The following is a 20,546-nucleotide window of genomic DNA, read 5'->3' on the forward strand; positions in this document are numbered from 1 at the left end:
GGACCAGTTACTAGGGCTGCTGCTGGTTTCCTTAGTGTGTGGAGTGCTTAAATGCCTCAGTATGTACTGTAATTAGTATAACTAGCATACTCCTGTCTTTCCAATCCATACATAGGAGATTGTAACCATATTCCTAGACTCATCACTTAAAGTTGCTCCTAGAAACTTCTGCTGTAGGTGTTCACAAGATAGTTTGCATCTACCTTCAGGTATCTGCCAGTTCATTTCTTTCAGTGTCCTCTTTACACACTCCCATTAGCCGAATGAACCCGTGGACCATTTGTGCTCTTCTTCTTTGTATCCATTCAGTATGCACAGTCAGTCCTATTCAGTATGGATCCCACACACTTGACAATTTTCTAAGATGGGTCACACAAATGTTTGGTACGGAGTCTCATTTGTAGGCAGATTGTATTTACCTAATATTCTACTAATGAACTGCTGCCTGCCACCTGGTTTATTTATGACAGACCCATGTGATCATTCCATTTCATATTCTTATAAATTGTGAATATAGTAGTGTAGAAGTTTGTTGAATAGCTCCCACATTAGCCCAGGAGAACATAGTTTTGTATATTTGGCAGTGGAACACTCAAATACAGATGATGCCCACATGCTGTCAGTTAGTTCACTAACAGGTGTTAGTTGAACAATAAATGAAAACAGTAAAGCTTCAGGCAGACAGGCAAGTTCATGTGCTAACCAACATCAGCAGATATCAGTGAAGTCCAAGTCACACAATTTGTCATAAAAATGCCATGGGTGATTTCATTGATATAATATTATGTTACCTCAGCTTCCTGAAAACTATATTGATCAGTTATTTTTGCTCACGTGTAGCCTTTCTGGGAAATGTTCCCAACAATCAATAGATGCTACATCAGTTATCTTCCAGAAATATTTTTATGTGTTTGTAAATTCCAAAAAATCCTTTGTAACTTTGTACAAGACAGAAAAGCATTGATCATTATTGACTAACAAACAAGAACCCGTTTAGTGTTCATTGTCATCTGAAGGCACACACCAAGCTGAGATCTTATGCATTACTGAATAAATGAGAGAAATTGTCAGAGGGATGTCTTTCTGGGTGCCCCATGTTTTTATCTTGATGATGCAAGAGCCAATTTTGATTGACAACCACTATCTTGTTTGTCAATTTTTTCTCGTCGAGTTGAATTTTGTCGGTTATTTTGTGGGGTTTCTGGAACCCAGAAAAAAACTCATATTGTTATAACTTTGTCCTGTCTTTTTTTTAATTTTTTGACACAGTGTTTCACTGTTTAGTTGATTTGGTATTCTCCTTAATGCATGCAAGTTATGTTAATTTTTTTCTGTACAGGCTCAGCTTGGTGGTTAATATGGCCTTTATCTGTTCCTTATCACTACTTCACCTCTGGTGATGTTTGTGCAAAGCGAAAAATGCCAATGTGCACAATTATTTAGAATCCACATTAAATGATATGTAAGGGTGTATCTAGAAAACCACTTTGGTGTTCAAAGCTTCTTCAGGTTGACAACAGATTTATATGCCATAAATTTGTTACCTTGCAAAGTGAACTGACAACCTAACCAGTGCGGCAGAACCATTAGGTTTCCTCTAAAGAAGCAAGCAGGGTAGGCAATATTCACATGGGATTCGAGGAAAGTATGAAAACATCATGACAAATGCATGCGTGAATGTAGATGCTAGTCAAGCTTGCAGGTGGCACTGTTGTATTTAGTCACAAATCACACCTGTGCAATGCCCTCAATGTGCTGGAAGTGTCAGCTGTGGTCAGAACAGTGTTCTGTGTAAGTGTGAGTGCAATACGTTCGACCTAAGTGAAGACTTCAAATGTGGGCACATTGTTGGTGCTTGTATGATTGAGGGGGGGGGGGGGGGGGGGTTGGTTCCATAACCAAGAGAGCTGAAGTGTTTGGGGTTTCAGGAGGCACATTATCGATGATTTGTATTGAGTACAAGGAAAGTGGAAAAACATCATCCAAAAGTCACAATGCGATGAAAGTGTGTGTTGAGTGATTGTGGTAGATAGTCGTTGAAGAGGATTGTGACAAAAAATAAGGAGTATGACAGGTGCAAATTCACTGCAGAATTGAATGTTGCACTCACAAACTCTGTCAGCACCAAAACAACATGAAGGGAGCTCCATAATCTGGGAAGTGCAGGAGAAGCTGGAATTCAAAAGCACACACCACTGTTGCAAATGCCCATAAAAGGAAAATTTTGTGCCAGAGCCATAAAACATGAACTATGAGGTAATGGAAGAAAGTTAGTTGGTCATATGAGTCTTGTTTTTCACTAACTCTAACTTGTGATCAGCTTTACGCACACTGTCCTAAGCCTACAGTGCAGACTGCTAGGTGGTGGGGGTGGGAGGGAGGGGCCACAACTGATGATTTGGACAGCCATATCTTTGTATTCCATAGGCTCCATGGTTACGCAACAAGGTCGCGTTACTGCCAAGAATTATGTGACCATTTTAGCGGATCAATACCATCTTATGGTAAAATAAAATATTTGTTCCTCACTGGTGTTGCTGTGTTTCATGATGACAGGGCAAGCACAAGGATGAGTGGTTGTATCTCCCTTGGCTACCACAGTCACCAGATTTCAGTGTTATTGAGCCTTTGTGCTCTACCTTGGAGAGAAAGGTGCATAATCGGTATTGCTGCCATCATCATTACCTGAACTTGTCACTATTTTGACAGAAGAATTATATTTGAATGCCACCATCAGGTGTCCTAAACCATGTTATAGCCCAGTCTACGAAAGATGTTGTTTGAGGGGTAATTCAAGTACTCAGATTTTTGTGCAGTGGTAGGGGAAGTGTTATGAGCAACTTAAAAATCCTGACCAATGGGTGGGGATGGGGAATATGGAAAGGTCACTTTTTTTGGGGGGTTTTCTTGGCTATCTTAAAAACTGCAGGTTCTAGTGAAAACGTTTCCCAGTACAAAATTGAAATCTATTAAATTTCCTACATACTAATGAAGAAACACATAGTGACAGAAAGTGCACGCTGCTCTACAATGCTAGAGGAGAAATTGTTTTTTAATCATGCTGTACAGTTGTTGTTGCATTCTTCCAGGACTTCCTTCCCACGTGAGCACTGCTCACTTTTCAGCTTACAGTCAGACTATTATCTCCCCAGCATTTCCTGTCCAGTTCTCTTATATAAGTAATCAAAATAACTTCACTGAACTTGTGTTTTAGGGTGGAATTATTTTCAGTTTAGTGGGTCCTTATTAGCATTTGTTAAATTAACATGTATGTAAAATTCATTCCAATAAACAACAGCTGAAAAGTGTGTAATTTATAAGTGTGATAGTCAGTGACCTATGTAGTGTTGGTGGAAAAGGGATTGGATGTCTAAATGTGCCATCTTGCTGCTGTTTGTCATTGACAGCATATTGCAGAGGCGCATAATTGTGTTGAAGTCACTTAGTTGTGAATTAATGGGTGACCAGAAAATTACTGCACGTCTCCTGCCATTAACTGTGTTACTGCTAGACTGCATTAATGTCTTCCATTCAGGAATTGCTGGCATTTGTGGAGTGGGCTGCACTGAGTGAAACCACTTCCCATACATCGACAGTATATCTTGCAAGGTAGGTCTCAATATGTCTGATGGAATAGGAATGATCACGTTTAAATCGTCTGTTGAAATATCTGAAGTTCCATAACATCTAGATGATCTACTTCTGTTGAATAGGGAGCCAGTTTAAGCCTCTGGGCTCCTCGGATTTTGACTGAGACTGGGGTGATGAATTTGATACCCCTCAAGCTGCAAAAAAGGTTCCAGCCACTGATAGTCATGATAAAGATATCAATATTGCCAAACACACGTGATAGAATATTTTCTTGGGGCAGGTTCTTGGGTGTGGTAGGCAGTTGACAGCTCCAGTTGTCAAGCTTTTTTTTGCATGATAGCTCTTTTAACAACTGCGAATAAATACTTAGTAAACTGAAAATGCTCCACTATATAAATGTGAGCTCAGTGAAGTTATTTTGTGTACTCACATGAGAGAAATGGACAGAGATATAGCCTGTTTGTGAATTGAGAAATGAGCTGCATTCGTGGTGGGAGACATTGTCTTTCATGGAAGAATGCTACAGGTGCCGTACTGGATGATTAAGAATCATTTTCCCCTTTAGCGTTGTAGAAGAGAGTGCTGAGATTTGTGGAGATTCTGTCCATATGCAATTCTGGTATTGGTATTAGAAGCAATTCATATCAGTATTCTATGTAGTGTTAACACACTTTGTGGGAAAAAAAACCACCCCCAGGCATGTCTGAATACTGTGCCTTCAGTGATTTGTAAGGTTAGCTGTAGGAGGGTTGGTATAACTTGGTGAAACACCCTTTAGTTGCTCTTGTTACATAGTGCAGTAGAGAGAATGGGGAATTGGCTGCTAACTCATCATTTTCCAGCCCTGTGAAGGAGAGAATTGTATGACCACAATCTGGCGACCTATCTTCCCTTGTGTCTCTACCCTGCACCCCGTCTTTCCACCCTGTTATACTCCCAGAAAAGAGTTTATCCGTTAATACAGTTCTGTTGCACTTAGGTGTGGTGCAAACATTGAATATTTGTTCTTAACCCATGTTGTTTAACAATAGACATTAATTTGATACCATTAAAACACTATTTTTAACCATCTGTGGTTTTTTTAATACCCTGCAACCTGAAAACTACTAGTGTTAGAGAAAAAAAGAATAGAACCCATTTTGTAGGAAATTCGATCTGCAATTTAACTTCATACTGGGAAAATTTTTTTCTTGAAGCCATGCTTTTCAATTTATTCAAGAAAAACCTAAAAAGGTGAACTCAAAAAACCCTCACACTCTCAGCCCACTGTTGAAGATTTTTATTACGTTATACATTACACTATACTGCCCCCCCCCCCCTCTCCCCTCCTCCATAAATGTACAAAAATTTGCAACTACACAATTTTTTTTCTCCTGGTTTTCCTTTGTTGATTCGATTATAAGGCGCAGTATCGTGTTGTGTTTTTGGTGTTTCCATATTTTTGTGCACCCCCTGCATGTATGAATCCAGGTTTCATCTAAATAAATCACTAACTTCTTTAATTCATGTGGCAGTTCTTCACACACATTTTATGTATAAGGTGTACAACTTTGCTTCCACCATTTTCTGATAGGTGGCGACAACGGTAAGTAGCGGTCGAAAGAAACAGATTGCAGACATCAGGCAGTTAGCTTGGACCTCAGTCATCATAACCTCATTCAAACATTAGTCGATTTGTGTCTGCATCATAAATTTGTTCTTGATTGGAAATGTAAGTTTATGAGCCTAATTCTCATCATTTGCAGGAGGTGGTACCGTTTTGTTTCAGTATGTAGAAAACAGCGGCTGAGACTCATCGAATGCTCTCAAGTACGTATGGTAAGGACGCTATTAGTGAAAGAATGTGTCATGAGTGGTATCAATGCTTCAAGAACGGTGATTTTAACGTCGTAGACTGGCATAGTGGTGGAAGAGAGAGAGATTTCGAAGATGCAGAATTGGAGACATCGCTGAGTAAAGACTCATGTCAGACTCAAGAAGAATTGGCATGATTAGTGGGAGTGACATAGCAAGCCATTTAAAAATGTCTCAAGGCTATAGGCATGATTCAGAAAGAAGGAACTTGGGTCCTGTATGAGCTGAAACCAAGAGACGTTGAACGGTGTTTGTGAACAGTTGCTTCAGAGGCAAAAACGTAAGGGATTTCTACATTGCATTGTGACCGGGGATGAAAAATGGGTTCATTATGATAACCCTAAACACAAAAAATCATGGGGATATCCCAGCCGTGCTTCCACGTCGATGGTCAAACCGAATATTCATGGCTCCAAGCTCATGCTCTGCATTTGATGGGACCAGCATGGCGTTGTGTACTACAAGGTGTTAAAACCAAGAGAAACAATCACAGGTGCTCGTTATTGAATGTAATTACAGCATTTGAGCAGAGCATTAAAAGACAAACAACCGCAATACAGCAAGAGGCACGATAAAGTTATTTTGCAGCATGACAACTCTCAACCTCACATTGCAAAAGAGGTCAAAACGTTAAAATGGGAAGTCCTACCCCACCCGCCGTATTCTCCAGATATTGCTCCCTCTGACCACCACCAATTTAGATCAGTGGCACATGGCCTGACTGGCCAACACTTCTGATCTCAAGAAGAAGTCACAAAATTGGATCAATTTGTGGATCACTTCAAAAGATGAACAATTTTTTTTTTTTAATGCGGGATTTGTACATTGCCCGAAAGATGGGAGAAAGTAGTGGCCAGTGATGGAAAATACTTTGAATGATACAAGTGTAACCAATTTGTTTCATTAAAGCCTCAGATGTTGGGGAAAAAACGGCAGAAGCAAAGTTTTGAGCCTTGTAGTCTGATTTTTTTAAACTGAGTCGTCTAGTTCTTACATGATAATGCACTTATTGTATTACTTTAAAATAAATAAATGTGGAAAGAACCTGAGCTGTATCTTCTGTGGCCACATTACTGACAACATCATTTGGCACATCCATGAAGGGTAGGCTCATTGTCTCTTCACTGTCAAAGGAAAAGAGAGAGCGACTGATCAAGCTGATCGTTGTTGACATGAGTGCAAGTAACTGAAGGGCCTAGAGAATCTCTTTTTAAGGTACCTATTGAGTGTTCCTGCTGAACAGTACCACATGCAAATGTTAAACTGGACCACATCTCACATTAGCTGTTCTTAAACAGGAAATCCCAAACAATAACAGCACCAAAATTAAAAAGATCATATATCAGTACATACCACAAGAGACAGAGGAGCTCTCCAAATCCTTTACTGTAAGAGTACTGAAAATGGCAGATAGTAAACGCAAAAATCGCAAAGCATCCTGTGACTAAGCAAGCTGGTATAATTTTAATTCCTCTCTTGTTTTGCCATCTGCCTTCTTAAATTCATTTTCTCACTTTTAACTAATTACCATTAGCATACGCGAGTAGAATCTGCAGTGTCATGTAAGAGAAAAGTTGGCTCTCAGTTTTAAAGAATATAACACCAGATCTAATTTTGTGCTTAGTTTTAGGTATTCAAGTGATTTTCTACTTTATTTCAACTATTCCTAGTTAGTATCTTTTGTTAGAGGCTGAAATCAGTGATTGTTTCGTAACTTAAATTCTATTGTTGTCGTATAAACAACTATAAATTCTGTACTAAGTATAAACATTTGGAAGACGAAATGCTAGTAATATTTGGCTCTCTTCAAAAATATGTTAGCAAAGTCAGCCCTTAATTAATTCCAAAGTAATTGAAAGTTTTATCCAAAGTATTGTTTGCTTAATGATATATGTCAATTTCGTCATTTAAACAAATAATTCGGCTGAACCCTTGTAGTAAAAGAAACTGTTAAAATGACACAATTTTCTGATTTATTCAGTTAATTTAATGAGTTAAGTTTTAATTGTAATTTCTGTAAATTAAACTTTCAAAAATGTGTAGTTTCAGCCCCTATTATTGTGATGATATACAAGAGCCCGATTTTTGGTCACGAGACAGTCAGTCCACAGCTGAGTTTCAGACGAATGACCTGTGCTGGTTAGAACAACAACAATGCTTCAATTAACTGTAGAATAAGTGTTAAACAATTAGGCCAAGTGTAAAAACAGTGATGGTGTTTGCTCCATATGTACTTGATTATTCTTCAAGAACTGTGAACTTTGTGGTCAGGTTTTACTCCTCATAGATGTTCAACAGGAAACCGTTGTAGCAGTATGTGGATGTTCTCCTGCAAACTATAATGAGGCTTATGGAAAGTTAAGCAATAGTGCACTGGCGATATAAATGTGTATATGGGGGGTTGTGAAAAGTGAATCGAGCTCACAAACTGCAACAGTGTACCCGGAACAGATCATGGCCTGCCGATTGTGAGTTGAATAGAAGAGTTGAACCAAAGACTCAGAAGGTTCTGTGACAAGCTAGACAGTGACTTCTTAGACTGTGCCATAGGGTTGAGAACTGTAGGGTCCCCTTAAATGGGGCAGGTGTGCACTACACATCATAGGGTACTACTCAGGTAGCTGACTGTGTGTAGGGTGCTTACAAGGGCTTTTTAGATTACGAAAATCTCCATCCAATGTGGATAACAGTACATTGTGGGAAACCCAGAAGTGTCAGTGTTGGATCAAAAGAAAAGCCTCCCACAAGGGTCATATCAAAATACTAGTGGTTAACTGCCGAAGCATTCACAACAAAGTGCCTGAGTTTGAAGTGCTCCTAAAAAGCACTGAACCTCACATAATACTAGAAACAGAAACTTTGTTAAAACCTGAAGTTGAGAGTAGTGAGATCTTTGAAGAAAATTCAAGCAATACTGCATAATGGAAGTGGTTTATTTGTTGCAGTAGACAAGAAACTCAAATCCACTGTGATAGAAGTTCAAGCTGCTTGTGAGATTGTTTGGGCAAGGTTTAATACCAATAGAAGACATAAAATTCTAATAGGCTGCTCCTAGTGATCAGCAGGCTCACCTCCAGACATAACCAAAAACTTTGGAGAAAAAAATAGTTTGCTTCTCTTTAGAGAAGACTTTAATTATCCAACTATCAGTTGGAACAATTATAGTTTTGTTACTGGTGGGTGTGACATGACATCCTGTGAACATTACTAAAGGCCTTGTCTGAAAGCTACCTAGAACAGATAGTTCAGAACCCCACTCATGATGGTAAATATATTAAATCTAATTGCAGAAAACGGACCTAATCTCTTTGAGGAAGTCCACATCAAAATTGGTATCAGTGACCATAAGGCAGTTACAGCGACATAGAATACCAAAGTACAAAGGGCAACTAGAACAAGCAGAAAGATTTATCTGTTCATCAACCTAAACAGAGAAGTAGTAGTGTCATCTGTCAGTGAGGAACTTGATACATTTAGCTTAGAAATGGAGCATGTAAAGGAACTATGGCTCAAGTTCAAAATAATAGTTGACTGTGCACTAGATAAATATGTACCTAGTAAAACAGTTTATGATGGGATAGATCCTCCATGGTATTTAGTCATTGTAACGAAACTTCTAAAGAAACAGACACCAATGCATAATACGTGTGAAAGAAAGCATGGGGCTGTAGACAGAGAGATAAATGAAACATTTGGAAGGCAGGAGGAGCAATGCATGAAGCATTCAACGGTTGGCATAGCAGAATATTGTTGAAAGATTTTTCACAAAACCAAAAGGAATTCTAGTCATATGTAGAGGCTGTTAGTAGCATCAAAGTTAGTGTCCAGACCCTAATGAATGAGGCAGAAACTGAAATTGAGGGTAGAAAAGCAAAAGCTGAAATGCTGTTTTGAAATGTTCCTTCACAAAGGAAACCCAGGAATCGTCCCAATTTAATTCTCATACCACTAAAAATATGAGTAAAATAAATATTAGTAACAGCAGCGTCGAGAAACAGCTAAAATTGTTGAAATTGAAGAAAGCCCCAGGGCCTGATGGAATCCTTATTCTGCACCCTATTTGCAGCTGAGTTAGTCCTTCTGTTAACTAAAATCTGTCAAAGATACCTCATACAAAAAGCCATGCCCAGTAGGTGGAAGGAAGCATGGGTCACACCTGTGTACAAGTTGGATAGCAGAAATGATCCACAAGACTACCATCCAATATCCTTGATATCCACTTCCTGTATGATCTTAGAACATATTCTGAACTCAAACATAGTAAGGTATCTCATACAGAATGACCTCCTCCATGTCAACCAGCTTGAATTTTGAAAACATAGTTCATGTGAAACACAACTCGCAATTTACTCACAGGTCATCCTGAAAACCATGGATCAAGGCAGTCAGGTAGATGCAGTAGTTCTTGATTTCCAAAAAGTATTCGACTCAGTACCACGCCTGTACTTACTATCAACAGTATGATCATATACGATATTGAATAAAAATTTGTGACTGGATTGAGGATTTCTTGCTAGGGGGGATGCAGCGTGTTGTTTTGAATGGAGTGTCATCATAGATGTAGCAATAATTTCAGGTATGTCCCAGGGAAGCTTGTTGGATCTCTTGCTGTTCCTATTGTTTATTAATGATGTTGTGGACAATATTAACAATAACCTCAAAATTTTTGCAGATATTGCAGTCATCTACAACGAAGTACAGTCTTAACAAAGCCGCAAAAATATTCAGTCAGGCCTCGATATGATTTCTAACTGCTGCATATATTGGCAACTCGCTTTAAATGTTCAGAAATGTATAATTATGCACATCACAAAACAAAAAAATATAGTGTCCTATGAGTATAATATCAGTGAGTCTCAGTTGGAACCTGTAAACTCATACAAATACCTGTGTGCCAACACTTAGTAGGGACATGGAATTTAACAGTCAAATAGGCTCAGTATTGGGTAAACCAGGCAGCATACTTCAGTTTGTTGGTAAAATACTAGAAAAATGCAGACCTATCCTAGAATATTGCTCAATCGTGTGGGACACTTAACCAAACAGGACTAGCAGGGGATATTGAACATACATACAGAGAAGATCATAACAAACGGTCACAGGTTTGTTTGACTTGCAGGAGAATGTCAAGAAGATGATGAAAGAACTGAAATGGCAGATTCTTGAAGATAGGCTAAAACTATCCTGAGAAAGTCTAACAGTATTTCAAGAACTGGCTTTTGTGACTATAGAGTACACTACAACCCCCTACATATTGCCCCCTTAGGTATCATTAGGACAGTGATAGATTAATTACAGCACGCACAGAGGCACTGAAATAATCATTTTTCTCATGCTCCATACATGAATGGAATCCTAGTAACTGGCTCATGTACCCTCTGCCATGCACTTCCTAGTGGTTCGCAGAGTATAGATGTAGATGTAGAGCACTTAACATCTAATGCAATATTACTCTCTTGTGGTTCTTCTACCAGTCACAGTTATTGCAGCGCTAATCATTTACGCACCCACCAATTGTATCTATATGTATGAAATTATTTTGAAGCTTGACTGTGTCTTCTGGGTGTTTCACCTTTTTTTCAGGCAGTTTGTTTTTGCTTACTTAGACTAAGTATTTTAATGCAGAATTAGTTACAGAAAAGTTTTCTCCTTCTCACTTATTGTTTCTGCTGTTGGTTTAACGACCAACTTTTGACAATTATTTATCATAGAACAATAGTTAACCTAAATTTGTGACAACAGAATTATGTTTCTGATGAACAACACTATTACATTGTACAGCAATGTGTTTCACTGCAGTATAACAGGCCATATGCAATAACAGCATAATTCATAAAAAATAAATGAAGGTGGTTGCGCCTAATTCTTGAACAAAACTGTGTGATATTGATTTTTTATTAACTTTTATTAGATGATTTATTATTCAGATATTGAAATGTTATTTCAAGGTAAATATAGTCAGTGGGTTATGATTAATTGTTGTATGTTATGCTGCCTCTTTACAATAATTGCTTAATTTTGCTCTGTTTTGGTACAGGGCTACTTTTGGAAATCACTAATTAAATATTTTTAATCACTTCGTTTTTAGCATGTACAATCATGTAAATCATGGTGGCAAATTCCTTTTGCAGCATACTACTGCTACAGCTAATCTCATAATAACTTTTTTCCTCTACTCTGTTAATTTATTGAATTCATTTGATGTTTGAAATATGTGTAATTGTTGGCAAACCAAATTGTAAGGCATGTTACTGATAGCTATAATAAGAAAAGTTTCTTCTGAATATATATTAACATTATGGTATGGAAAACAAATGAATGGACTCATCATTTACACTCTCAATGGAGCCTTCCATGTTGGATCTGTTTTCACTCGTACTTAACGTATTTTTTATTTTTATTTCTTTTATTTAATCCGTCTCATAGGTTTTATTGGAAGTATGTTGTCAGGACCCAGAACTTTAACTGTTTTGGAAAAGTAACGAAAGTAACTTATTAATTTTCTTTGTTTTTATCAATTAGATGATTTTAATATCAATATTGTAACACATTTCAATCTATTGGTTTCTTCATCCCACCATGAATATTAAGGAGTTGAGCGAAGTGGCTCAGTGGTTAAGACCTGTGCTTGCATTTGAAAGACAGAAGGTTTAGATCCACACCAGTCGTTTGAGAAGTAGTTTAATGCAAATGCTAGGGGTTATATTCTAGAAAAAGATACAGGTGCCGAAAATCCTCCCCACATATGCGCCCCCCCCCCCCCCCACACACACACACACACCTCCCTCTTTCTAAGTTTTTTTCCCACCCTGAGTTTACTAAAATCGCTGTTTCTGAGGACTTTGTCAACAGTGGAATGTTATACCTGCCTATCTTCCTTCCTTCCTTCCTTCCTTCAAGCAAAAGAAAATATAAATATTAAACAGAAATTATGACATTGTCAAACAATGGAAACTCCACGTATGAATATCAACAATTAGGAAAAGATGGATTGCTATATACCATACAGAAGACACATTAAATTGCAGACAGGTATGATTAAGACAGTGACACAAATCTTTTGGCCTCAGCCTTCATCAGCAGAAGAGAAACACACACCACACACAAGACCACCAACTCTTTCTGCTAAGGTGTAACTGCCGGAGTTGGCGGTCATGTGTGCATGAGGTATGCTTGCTTATATGTATGAATGGTGCGTGTTTCTCTTTTGCTGATGAGAGCTGTGGCCAAAAGCTTTGTGTAAGTGCCTTTTAATCATGGCTGTCTGCAACATAGTGTGGCTTCCTTACAGTAAGTAGCAATCTTATCTTTTGCTACATTGTTTATATTACACAATACAAGAAATAATAAGTAAGTCTCAAATAGCACAGTTCATCAAGCACTGATAACTGATTTTTTCCTCCTTACAAATTGTCATTGTAAATAACCTTGAAAATGTGCTTTTTGAGGGTTTCCCCATGTAATAACTACAACTATAGTGTTCCTTGGCATTGTGTTCACTGGTACTAAGAAAACTGTGCTAGTTTCATTGAGGCAACTTTTGTCATTTGTAGCTGTGACAAACAAGTGACTACAGCTACCCACAATTGCCTAAGAACCTTTCAGGAAGTCTCGAAAATGCATTAAAAAACCCACCATAAATATGTTGAGTGTTCATTGTAATTCCCCAATCTCTTACCTGCCAGTAAACAAAATAGAAGTGGATTAATAATCTAAAATTCCCAAAGTTGTCTCCAGGCATATCTTTTACTGTGATGAAGTGTTCTTTGGCAAATATTTACTTCACCCGTAGATTCACACAATTGCAAATGCATTGAGCAATGTCAAGTTTTTAATTTTTTTCCTTAAAAAACCACACAACCATAAATTTTGTGATATTTTTAGTTTGCACTATCATTTGCAATAAAAGCCAGTTTAATGTTGCTATTCATACAATATTTTTAATATGATTTTATTGAAAATAGTTCCAGTGTTTAAACATTTCTCTCACTATTTAGCAAAGATAAATTGGGAAACAATATTTTGTCATTATATTCAGTATGTCTGCTTGTGTCTGTGTATATGCGGATGGATATGTGTGTGTGTGTGTGAGAGAGTGTATACCTGTCCTTTTTTCCCCCTAAGGTAAGTCTTTCCACTCCCGGGATTGGAATGACTCCTTACCCTCTCCCTTAAAACCCACATCCTTTCGTCTTTCCCTCTCCTTCCCTCTTTCCTGACAAAGCAACCGTTGGTTGCGAAAGCTTGAGTTTTGTGTTATGTTTGTGTGTGTATCAACCGGCCAGTGCTTTTGCTTGGTAAGTCACATCATCTTTGTTTTTAGATATATTCAGTAAAAAGGGTAGACTGATTGGTACTATTCACACTGAAAAGCCCTAAGAATTTTCCCAAGATAAACTCCCTCTCCCATGAGGGGGATTTCTATTGCATTAATAATATGATGTACAAAAATAAAATGGTGCATCCTTTAGAGTCATTTTCCAATGTTCTTATGGTTCCCTTGAAAACTCCATTTTTGATTCTTGTTCCAGCGCTCTTGAACTCTAATGACATTGATAGTACATCAAACATCAACCTTCTTTTCTTTTTGACAGAATGAAGGTGCTTCTGCTAGCAGCCGAAGAAACATATATTTATACTCAGCCTTTCACAGACAGTGTATTGCCAGTAATACTCTCGATACATACTATGGTGTCACCGCCAGACACCACACTTGCTAGGTGGTAGCCTTTAAATCAGCCGTATACGCCGGACCCGCATGTCGCCACTATCAGTGATTGCAGACAAAGCACTGCCACACAGCAGGTCTAGAGAGACTTCCTAGCACTCGCCCCAGTTGTACAGCCGACTTTGCTAGTGATGGTTCACTGACAAATTATGCTCTCATTTGCCGAGATGATAGTTAGCATAGCCTTCAACTACGTTATTTGCTATGACCTAGTAAGGCGCCATGATCAGTTTCTATTGATATTGTAAATCATGTACCGTCAAGAGCGACGTTCGTCATTAATGGATTAAAGTTAAGTATTCCACCAGCTATGTCCGTTTTTCTCAATTCTAATTCCCTTGTCATGTTCCAGACCTCACGCCAGCCTGCGTGAGCTAAAACGCGCGCATTTCGGCCTCCTTTGGCAATACGGTAGGCTCTCCTGCCAAACATAACACATACATCGTGGACCGGTTCAAGGTTTCAATTTGTCACTCTGTAGAGCTAGGAAGGGAAGGAGAAAAACAGACAACAAACTGGAATTATGAGTTGGTCTTTAAGTTGTGCATGAATAGCAGTGATTGGTGGTGCACTGCCTATAAATAGTTGTGTTTCCAGATTTGAGTCCCAGCCCAGCATATAGTTTTAACTTGATGCAAAAATATTAATATCGCACATATGCCATTTATAGTGTACTTTATCTCTAATTCATTTTTGTTTGTTTTGTCGACTTTTAATCTTGCTTTGTGTGCTGAATCAAAATTTGTCGCAGTGCTACTGTCAATATTTCTTCAGAGAAAGTAGTTACAAATATTTAAGTACTTTTCAAAAAGTACTATTCGCATAATTTGTCTGTCTTACAACCCTAATCTTGTCAACATGCATAAACTAGCATATCAATGAAATAAATAGTTTGTGGAAATTTCCAGGTGGGAGAGGCTTTATATTGCATTATTGGTTATTGCTCTGATATATGTACTGTAAGAAAACAGATTTGCAAATAGCCCTTGCCTCAATCAGATGACTGCTGTGCTATTAGATAGGCCTACTCCATATACTTTTGCCATACTATATTCACAATACACAAAGCAGTTTAAATTTTAGAGCATGTTACAGATGAATAAATTAGGCTTAATACTGTCATGGGGGCTGTTAACTTATAATCTTTAAGTGAGTGTTTCTCAATATTCAGTTGATATTAGTAGCTTGCCACTCAATGGAATCATCATCATCATCATCATTAGCAGCAGCAGTCATTGAATGTACATTGCTTAAGAAAGTCGTCCTAGAACTCTTCATCCAGTAAACTTGCATGATTCCTAATATCTAACCAACTTCCATTAAGTTGTTGTCTCAGTATTCCCTTATTTCATTGAATAAAGTTGAAAACTTCCTTAGGTCATCTTCAATCTACTACCATTTATGCCTGACCCATTCACACATATTTTATTTTTCACTCTCATGAAGTTCTTACATGCGGTGTTAAAGTTTATCTAAACTAGAGGCAGATGGTACAGTGTTATCATAAAAACAAAGAATGTTCAAATATGTCCTATTCCATCTTCATCTTCCCAGTTTACACATCTGAAAACTTTCTGCAATATGGAATGTCCTTGCTGAATTTTTTCCCCCCTTTGAGTTGGATTCTTCCCACAGACATCAGCACAGCAATGCTCTGTCTCTTGCATCTTTGACTACACTCTCCATCCCCATCTTTTCTGGTAATTCTTCTCTTACCATGTTTTCTGCTAATTCTCCTCTGTAGTCTTTTCTTGAACCCCTGAAAGTTGTCCTTTGCAGTATTAGTACCATTCATTCCAGCACCTTGTATATTTTACTCTGTTAGCAGCACAAGCTCTCTGAGTCGCCTACTTCATAGTCTTTACTGTATGCTTTTTTCAAACTAAATGTTATATCCCTACCATATTCTCTTTGTGAGCAGACTGTGTATACATAATTCCTGTTGTGCATATTTCAGTAATTTCACCTACCCCACTTCCTACCCCTCCCTTCTTTGTTTATCTTTCCAGATATAGAAAATCCCGAGTTTCTCCCTGACATTCATTTATATCGCAACTTACAAAATTGAACACACCTTTCTGAACAGTGGTTGAGGAAGTGCTTTCACGGTGCAGATTATTTTTCTACAAAGAGTTCATTGAGGGAATGTGTGGATCATGTTAAAGGAGACTATTCTTAAATACGAATCCTATGATGCAGACAGCAATGATATAGTTTTCAGATACATGCCTTTTCTGAAAATCTTTTATCATTTAATAAATACTTACTTTTTATATTTCATTTATTTGTAGCATGAATTTGCCACACCTAGATTAAAACTGATTTTCACAAATATCACATTGTAATAGCAATAGCTTTATGCAGATAATGTGATGCCAAATAATATGATCATGTAACAATAGTAGGAACAAAAAAAAATTGTAATATTTCAGAATTTTCACGTTAAATCATTCTTCCTTTTTAATTCTCAGGCAGCTACTGTGAAGCCAAAAAAGGAGAAGAAACCTGCTGGAACCAAGACAGATGTGGCAGAATTAAAACCATGGCCATCATATATTCAGGTATTTTATAAATGTCTGTTGTCACCCTTTAGCAGCTCTCCAGTTTCAGAAGAGTGGAGATTAAAAATTACACTACTCTCTGTTTTTGTATGAAGTCTTTCATTAGTAATGCAAAACTTGTAAGCTGTTGGAGAAATCTTTGTTAAGATCTGTCACTACCGCATAAAAATTGACTAGACATAGAAAAGTTTGTCGCCCTTTGGATAATACACATGATAGCACTTGACACTGCCATTCTGTTTTGTAAATGTTTAAATCCAGTTGTGTACTTCAAGCAATTGTTACATCATGTGCCACAGATTTTGGAGCAGTTCTCACACTGGGAGCCTCTTCAGATTGATAAGAGCTGATGAATGCCTGTTTTTATATTTCTTTAACTGTTCCAAACGTTCTCGTACTTTAAGCATTGGAATCAAACTTTGTGGATGAGTAGGCTTATTGAAAACATTTGTGCTAGCCTTTTTTTTTTTTATTTCAGGTGTCTCAAATAGTCAAGAATTTTGTGAGTACCCTTAATCATTTAGATTGGTAGGTAGCCACGTTGTTATGATTACATGAGCTTGTCCATTTCACACTCTGAAAAAATCCAGCAAATAATTGCATTCCTCTAGTTTGTATGCCATGTCCAGCACAATATGTGTACGCTAGCGAACCATGAACCATGGACCTTGCCGTTGGTGGGGAGGCTTGCGTGCCTCAGCGATACAGATGGCCGTACCGTAGGTGCAACCACAACGGAGGGGTATCTGTTGAGAGGCCAGACAAACGTGTGGTTCCTGAAGAGGGGCAGCAGCCTTTTCAGTAGTTGCAGGGGCAACAGTCTGGATGATTGACTGATCTGGCCTTGCAACATTAACCAAAACGGCTTTGCTGTGCTGGTACTGCGAACGGCTGAAAGCAAGGGGAAACTACAGCCGTAATTTTTCCCGAGGACATGCAGCTTTACTGTATGATTAAATGATGATGGCATCCTCTTGGGTAAAATATTCCGGAGGTAAAATAGTCCCCCATTCGGATCTCCGGGCGGGGACTACTCAGGAGGATGTCGTTATCAGGAGAAAGAAAACTGGCGTTCTACGGATCGGAGCGTGGAATGTCAGATCCCTTAATCGGGCAGGTAGGTTAGAAAATTTAAAAAGGGAAATGGATAGGTTAAAGTTAGATATAGTGGGAATTAGTGAAGTTCGGTGGCAGGAGGAACAAGACTTCTGGTCAGGTGACTACAGGGTAATAAACACAAAATCAAATAGGGGTAATGCAGGAGTAGGTTTAATAATGAATAGGAAAATAGGAATGCGGGTAAGCTACTACAAACAGCATAGTGAACGCATTATTGTGGCCAAGATAGATACGAAGCCCACACCTACTACAGTAGTACAAGTTTATATGCCAACTAGCTCTGCAGATGATGAAGAAATTGAAGAAATGTACGATGAAATAAAAGAAATTATTCAGATAGTGAAGGGAGACGAAAATTTAATAGTAATGGGTGACTGGAATTCGAGTGTAGGAAAAGGGAGAGAAGGAAACATAGTAGGTGAATATGGATTGGGGCTAAGAAATGAAAGAGGAAGCCGCCTAGTAGAATTTTGCACAGAGCACAACTTAATCATAGCTAACACTTGGTTCAAGAATCACGAAAGAAGGTTGTATACGTGGAAGAACCCTGGAGATACTAAAAGGTATCAGATAGATTATATAATGGTAAGACAGAGATTTAGGAACCAGGTTTTAAGTTGTAAGACATTTCCAGGGGCAGATGTGGACTCTGACCACAATCTATTGGTTATGACCTGTAGATTAAAACTGAAGAAACTGCAAAAATGTGGGAAATTAAGGAGATGGGACCTGGATAAACTGAAAGAACCAGAGGTTGTACAGAGTTTCAGAGAGAGCATAAGGGAACAATTGACAGGAATAGGGGAAAGAAATACAGTAGAAGAAGAATGGGTAGCTCTGAGGGATGTAGTAGTGAAGGCAGCAGAGGATAAAGTAGGTACAAAGACGAGGGCTGCTAGAAATCCTTGGGTAACAGAAGAAATATTGAATTTAATTGATGAAAGGAGAAAATATAAAAATGCAGTAAATGAAGCAGGCAAAAAGGAATACAAACGTCTCAAAAATGAGATCGACAGGAAGTGCAAAATGGCTAAACAGGGATGGCTAGAGGACAAATGTAAGGATGTAGAAGCTTATCTCACTAGGGGTAAGATAGATACTGCCTACAGGAAAATTAAAGAGACCTTTGGAGAGAAGAGAACCACGTGTATGAATATCAAGAGCTCAGATGGCAGCCCAGTTCTAAGCAAAGAAGGGAAGGCAGAAAGGTGGAAGGAGTATATAGAAGGTTTATACAAGGGCGATGTACTTGAGGACAATATTATGGAAATAGAAGAGGATGTAGATGAAGACGAAATGGGAGATACGATACTGCGTGAAGAGTTTGACAGAGCACTGAAAGACCTGAGTCGAAACAAGGCCCCCGGAGTAGACAACATTCCATTAGAACTACTGACGGCCTTGGGAGAGCCAGTCATGACAAAACTCTACCAGCTGGTGAGCAAGATGTATGAGACAGGCGAAATACCCTCAGACTTCAAGAAGAATATAATAATTCCAATCCCAAAGAAAGCAGGTGCTGACAGATGTGAAAATTACCGAACTATCAGTTTAATAAGCCACGGCTGCAAAATACTAACGCGAATTCTTTACAGACGAATGGAAAAACTGGTAGATGCACGCCTCGGGGAAGATCAGTTTGGATTCCGTAGAAATGTTGGAACACGTGAGGCAATACTGACCTTACGACTTATCTTAGAAGAAAGATTAAGAAAAGGCAAACCTACGTTTCTAGCATTTGTAGACTTAGAGAAAGCTTTTGACAATGTTGACTGGAATACTCTTTTTCAAATTCTAAAGGTGGCAGGGGTAAAATACAGGGAGCGAAAGGCTATTTATAATTTGTACGGAAACCAGATGGCAGTAATAAGAGTCGAGGGGCATGAAAGGGAAGCAGTGGTTGGGAAAGGAGTGAGACAGGGTTGTAGCCTCTCCCCGATGTTATTCAATCTGTATATTGAGCAAGCAGTAAAGGAAACAAAAGAAAAATTTGGAGTAGGTATTAAAATTCATGGAGACGAAGTAAAAACTTTGAGGTTCGCCAATGACATTGTAATTCTGTCAGAGACGGCAAAGGACTTGGAAGAGCAGTTGAACGGAATGGACAGTGTCTTGAAAGGAGGATATAAGATGAACATTAACAAAAGCAAAACGAGGATAATGGAATGTAGTCAAATTAAATCGGGTGATGCTGAGGGAATTAGATTAGGAAATGAGACACTTAAAGTAGTAAAGGAGTTTTGCTATTTAGGAAGTAAAATAACTGATGATGGTCGAAGTAGAGAGGATATAAAATGTAGACTGGCAATGGCAAGGAAAGCGTTTCTGAAGAAGAGAAATTTGTTAACATCGAATATAGATTTATGTATCAGGAAGTCCTTTCTGAAAGTATTTGTTTGGAGTGTAGCCATGTATGGAAGTGAAACATGGACGATAACTAGTTTGGACAAGAAGAGAATAGAAGCTTTCGAAATGTGGTGCTACAGAAGAATACTGAAGATAAGGTGGATAGATCACGTAACTAATGAGGAGGTATTGAATAGGATTGGGGAGAAGAGAAGTTTGTGGCACAACTTGACTAGAAGAAGGGATCGGTTGGTAGGACATGTTTTGAGGCATCAAGGGATCACAAATTTAGCATTGGAGGGCAGCGTGGAGGGTAAAAATCGTAGAGGGAGACCGAGAGATGAGTA

The 20,546-nt window shown here is 38.4% G+C and overlaps 1 protein-coding gene across 9 annotated transcripts in view; it reads left to right on the top strand.

Moving 5' to 3' along the window:
- Window positions 1–20,546, top strand: part of LOC126268086 (threonine--tRNA ligase 1, cytoplasmic) — a 136,943-nt gene that overhangs the window by 23,178 nt on the left and 93,219 nt on the right. For all 9 annotated transcript variants that reach the window (XM_049973591.1, XM_049973588.1, XM_049973590.1 and 6 more), the window contains one exon: window positions 16,645–16,734. In XM_049973591.1, coding sequence (XP_049829548.1) covers window positions 16,645–16,734 — 90 coding nt within the window. The remainder of the gene's footprint in view (window positions 1–16,644; window positions 16,735–20,546) is intronic.

Source organism: Schistocerca gregaria, chromosome 4 (assembly GCF_023897955.1).
Source record: "Schistocerca gregaria isolate iqSchGreg1 chromosome 4, iqSchGreg1.2, whole genome shotgun sequence".
NCBI lineage: Eukaryota > Metazoa > Arthropoda > Insecta > Orthoptera > Acrididae > Schistocerca > Schistocerca gregaria.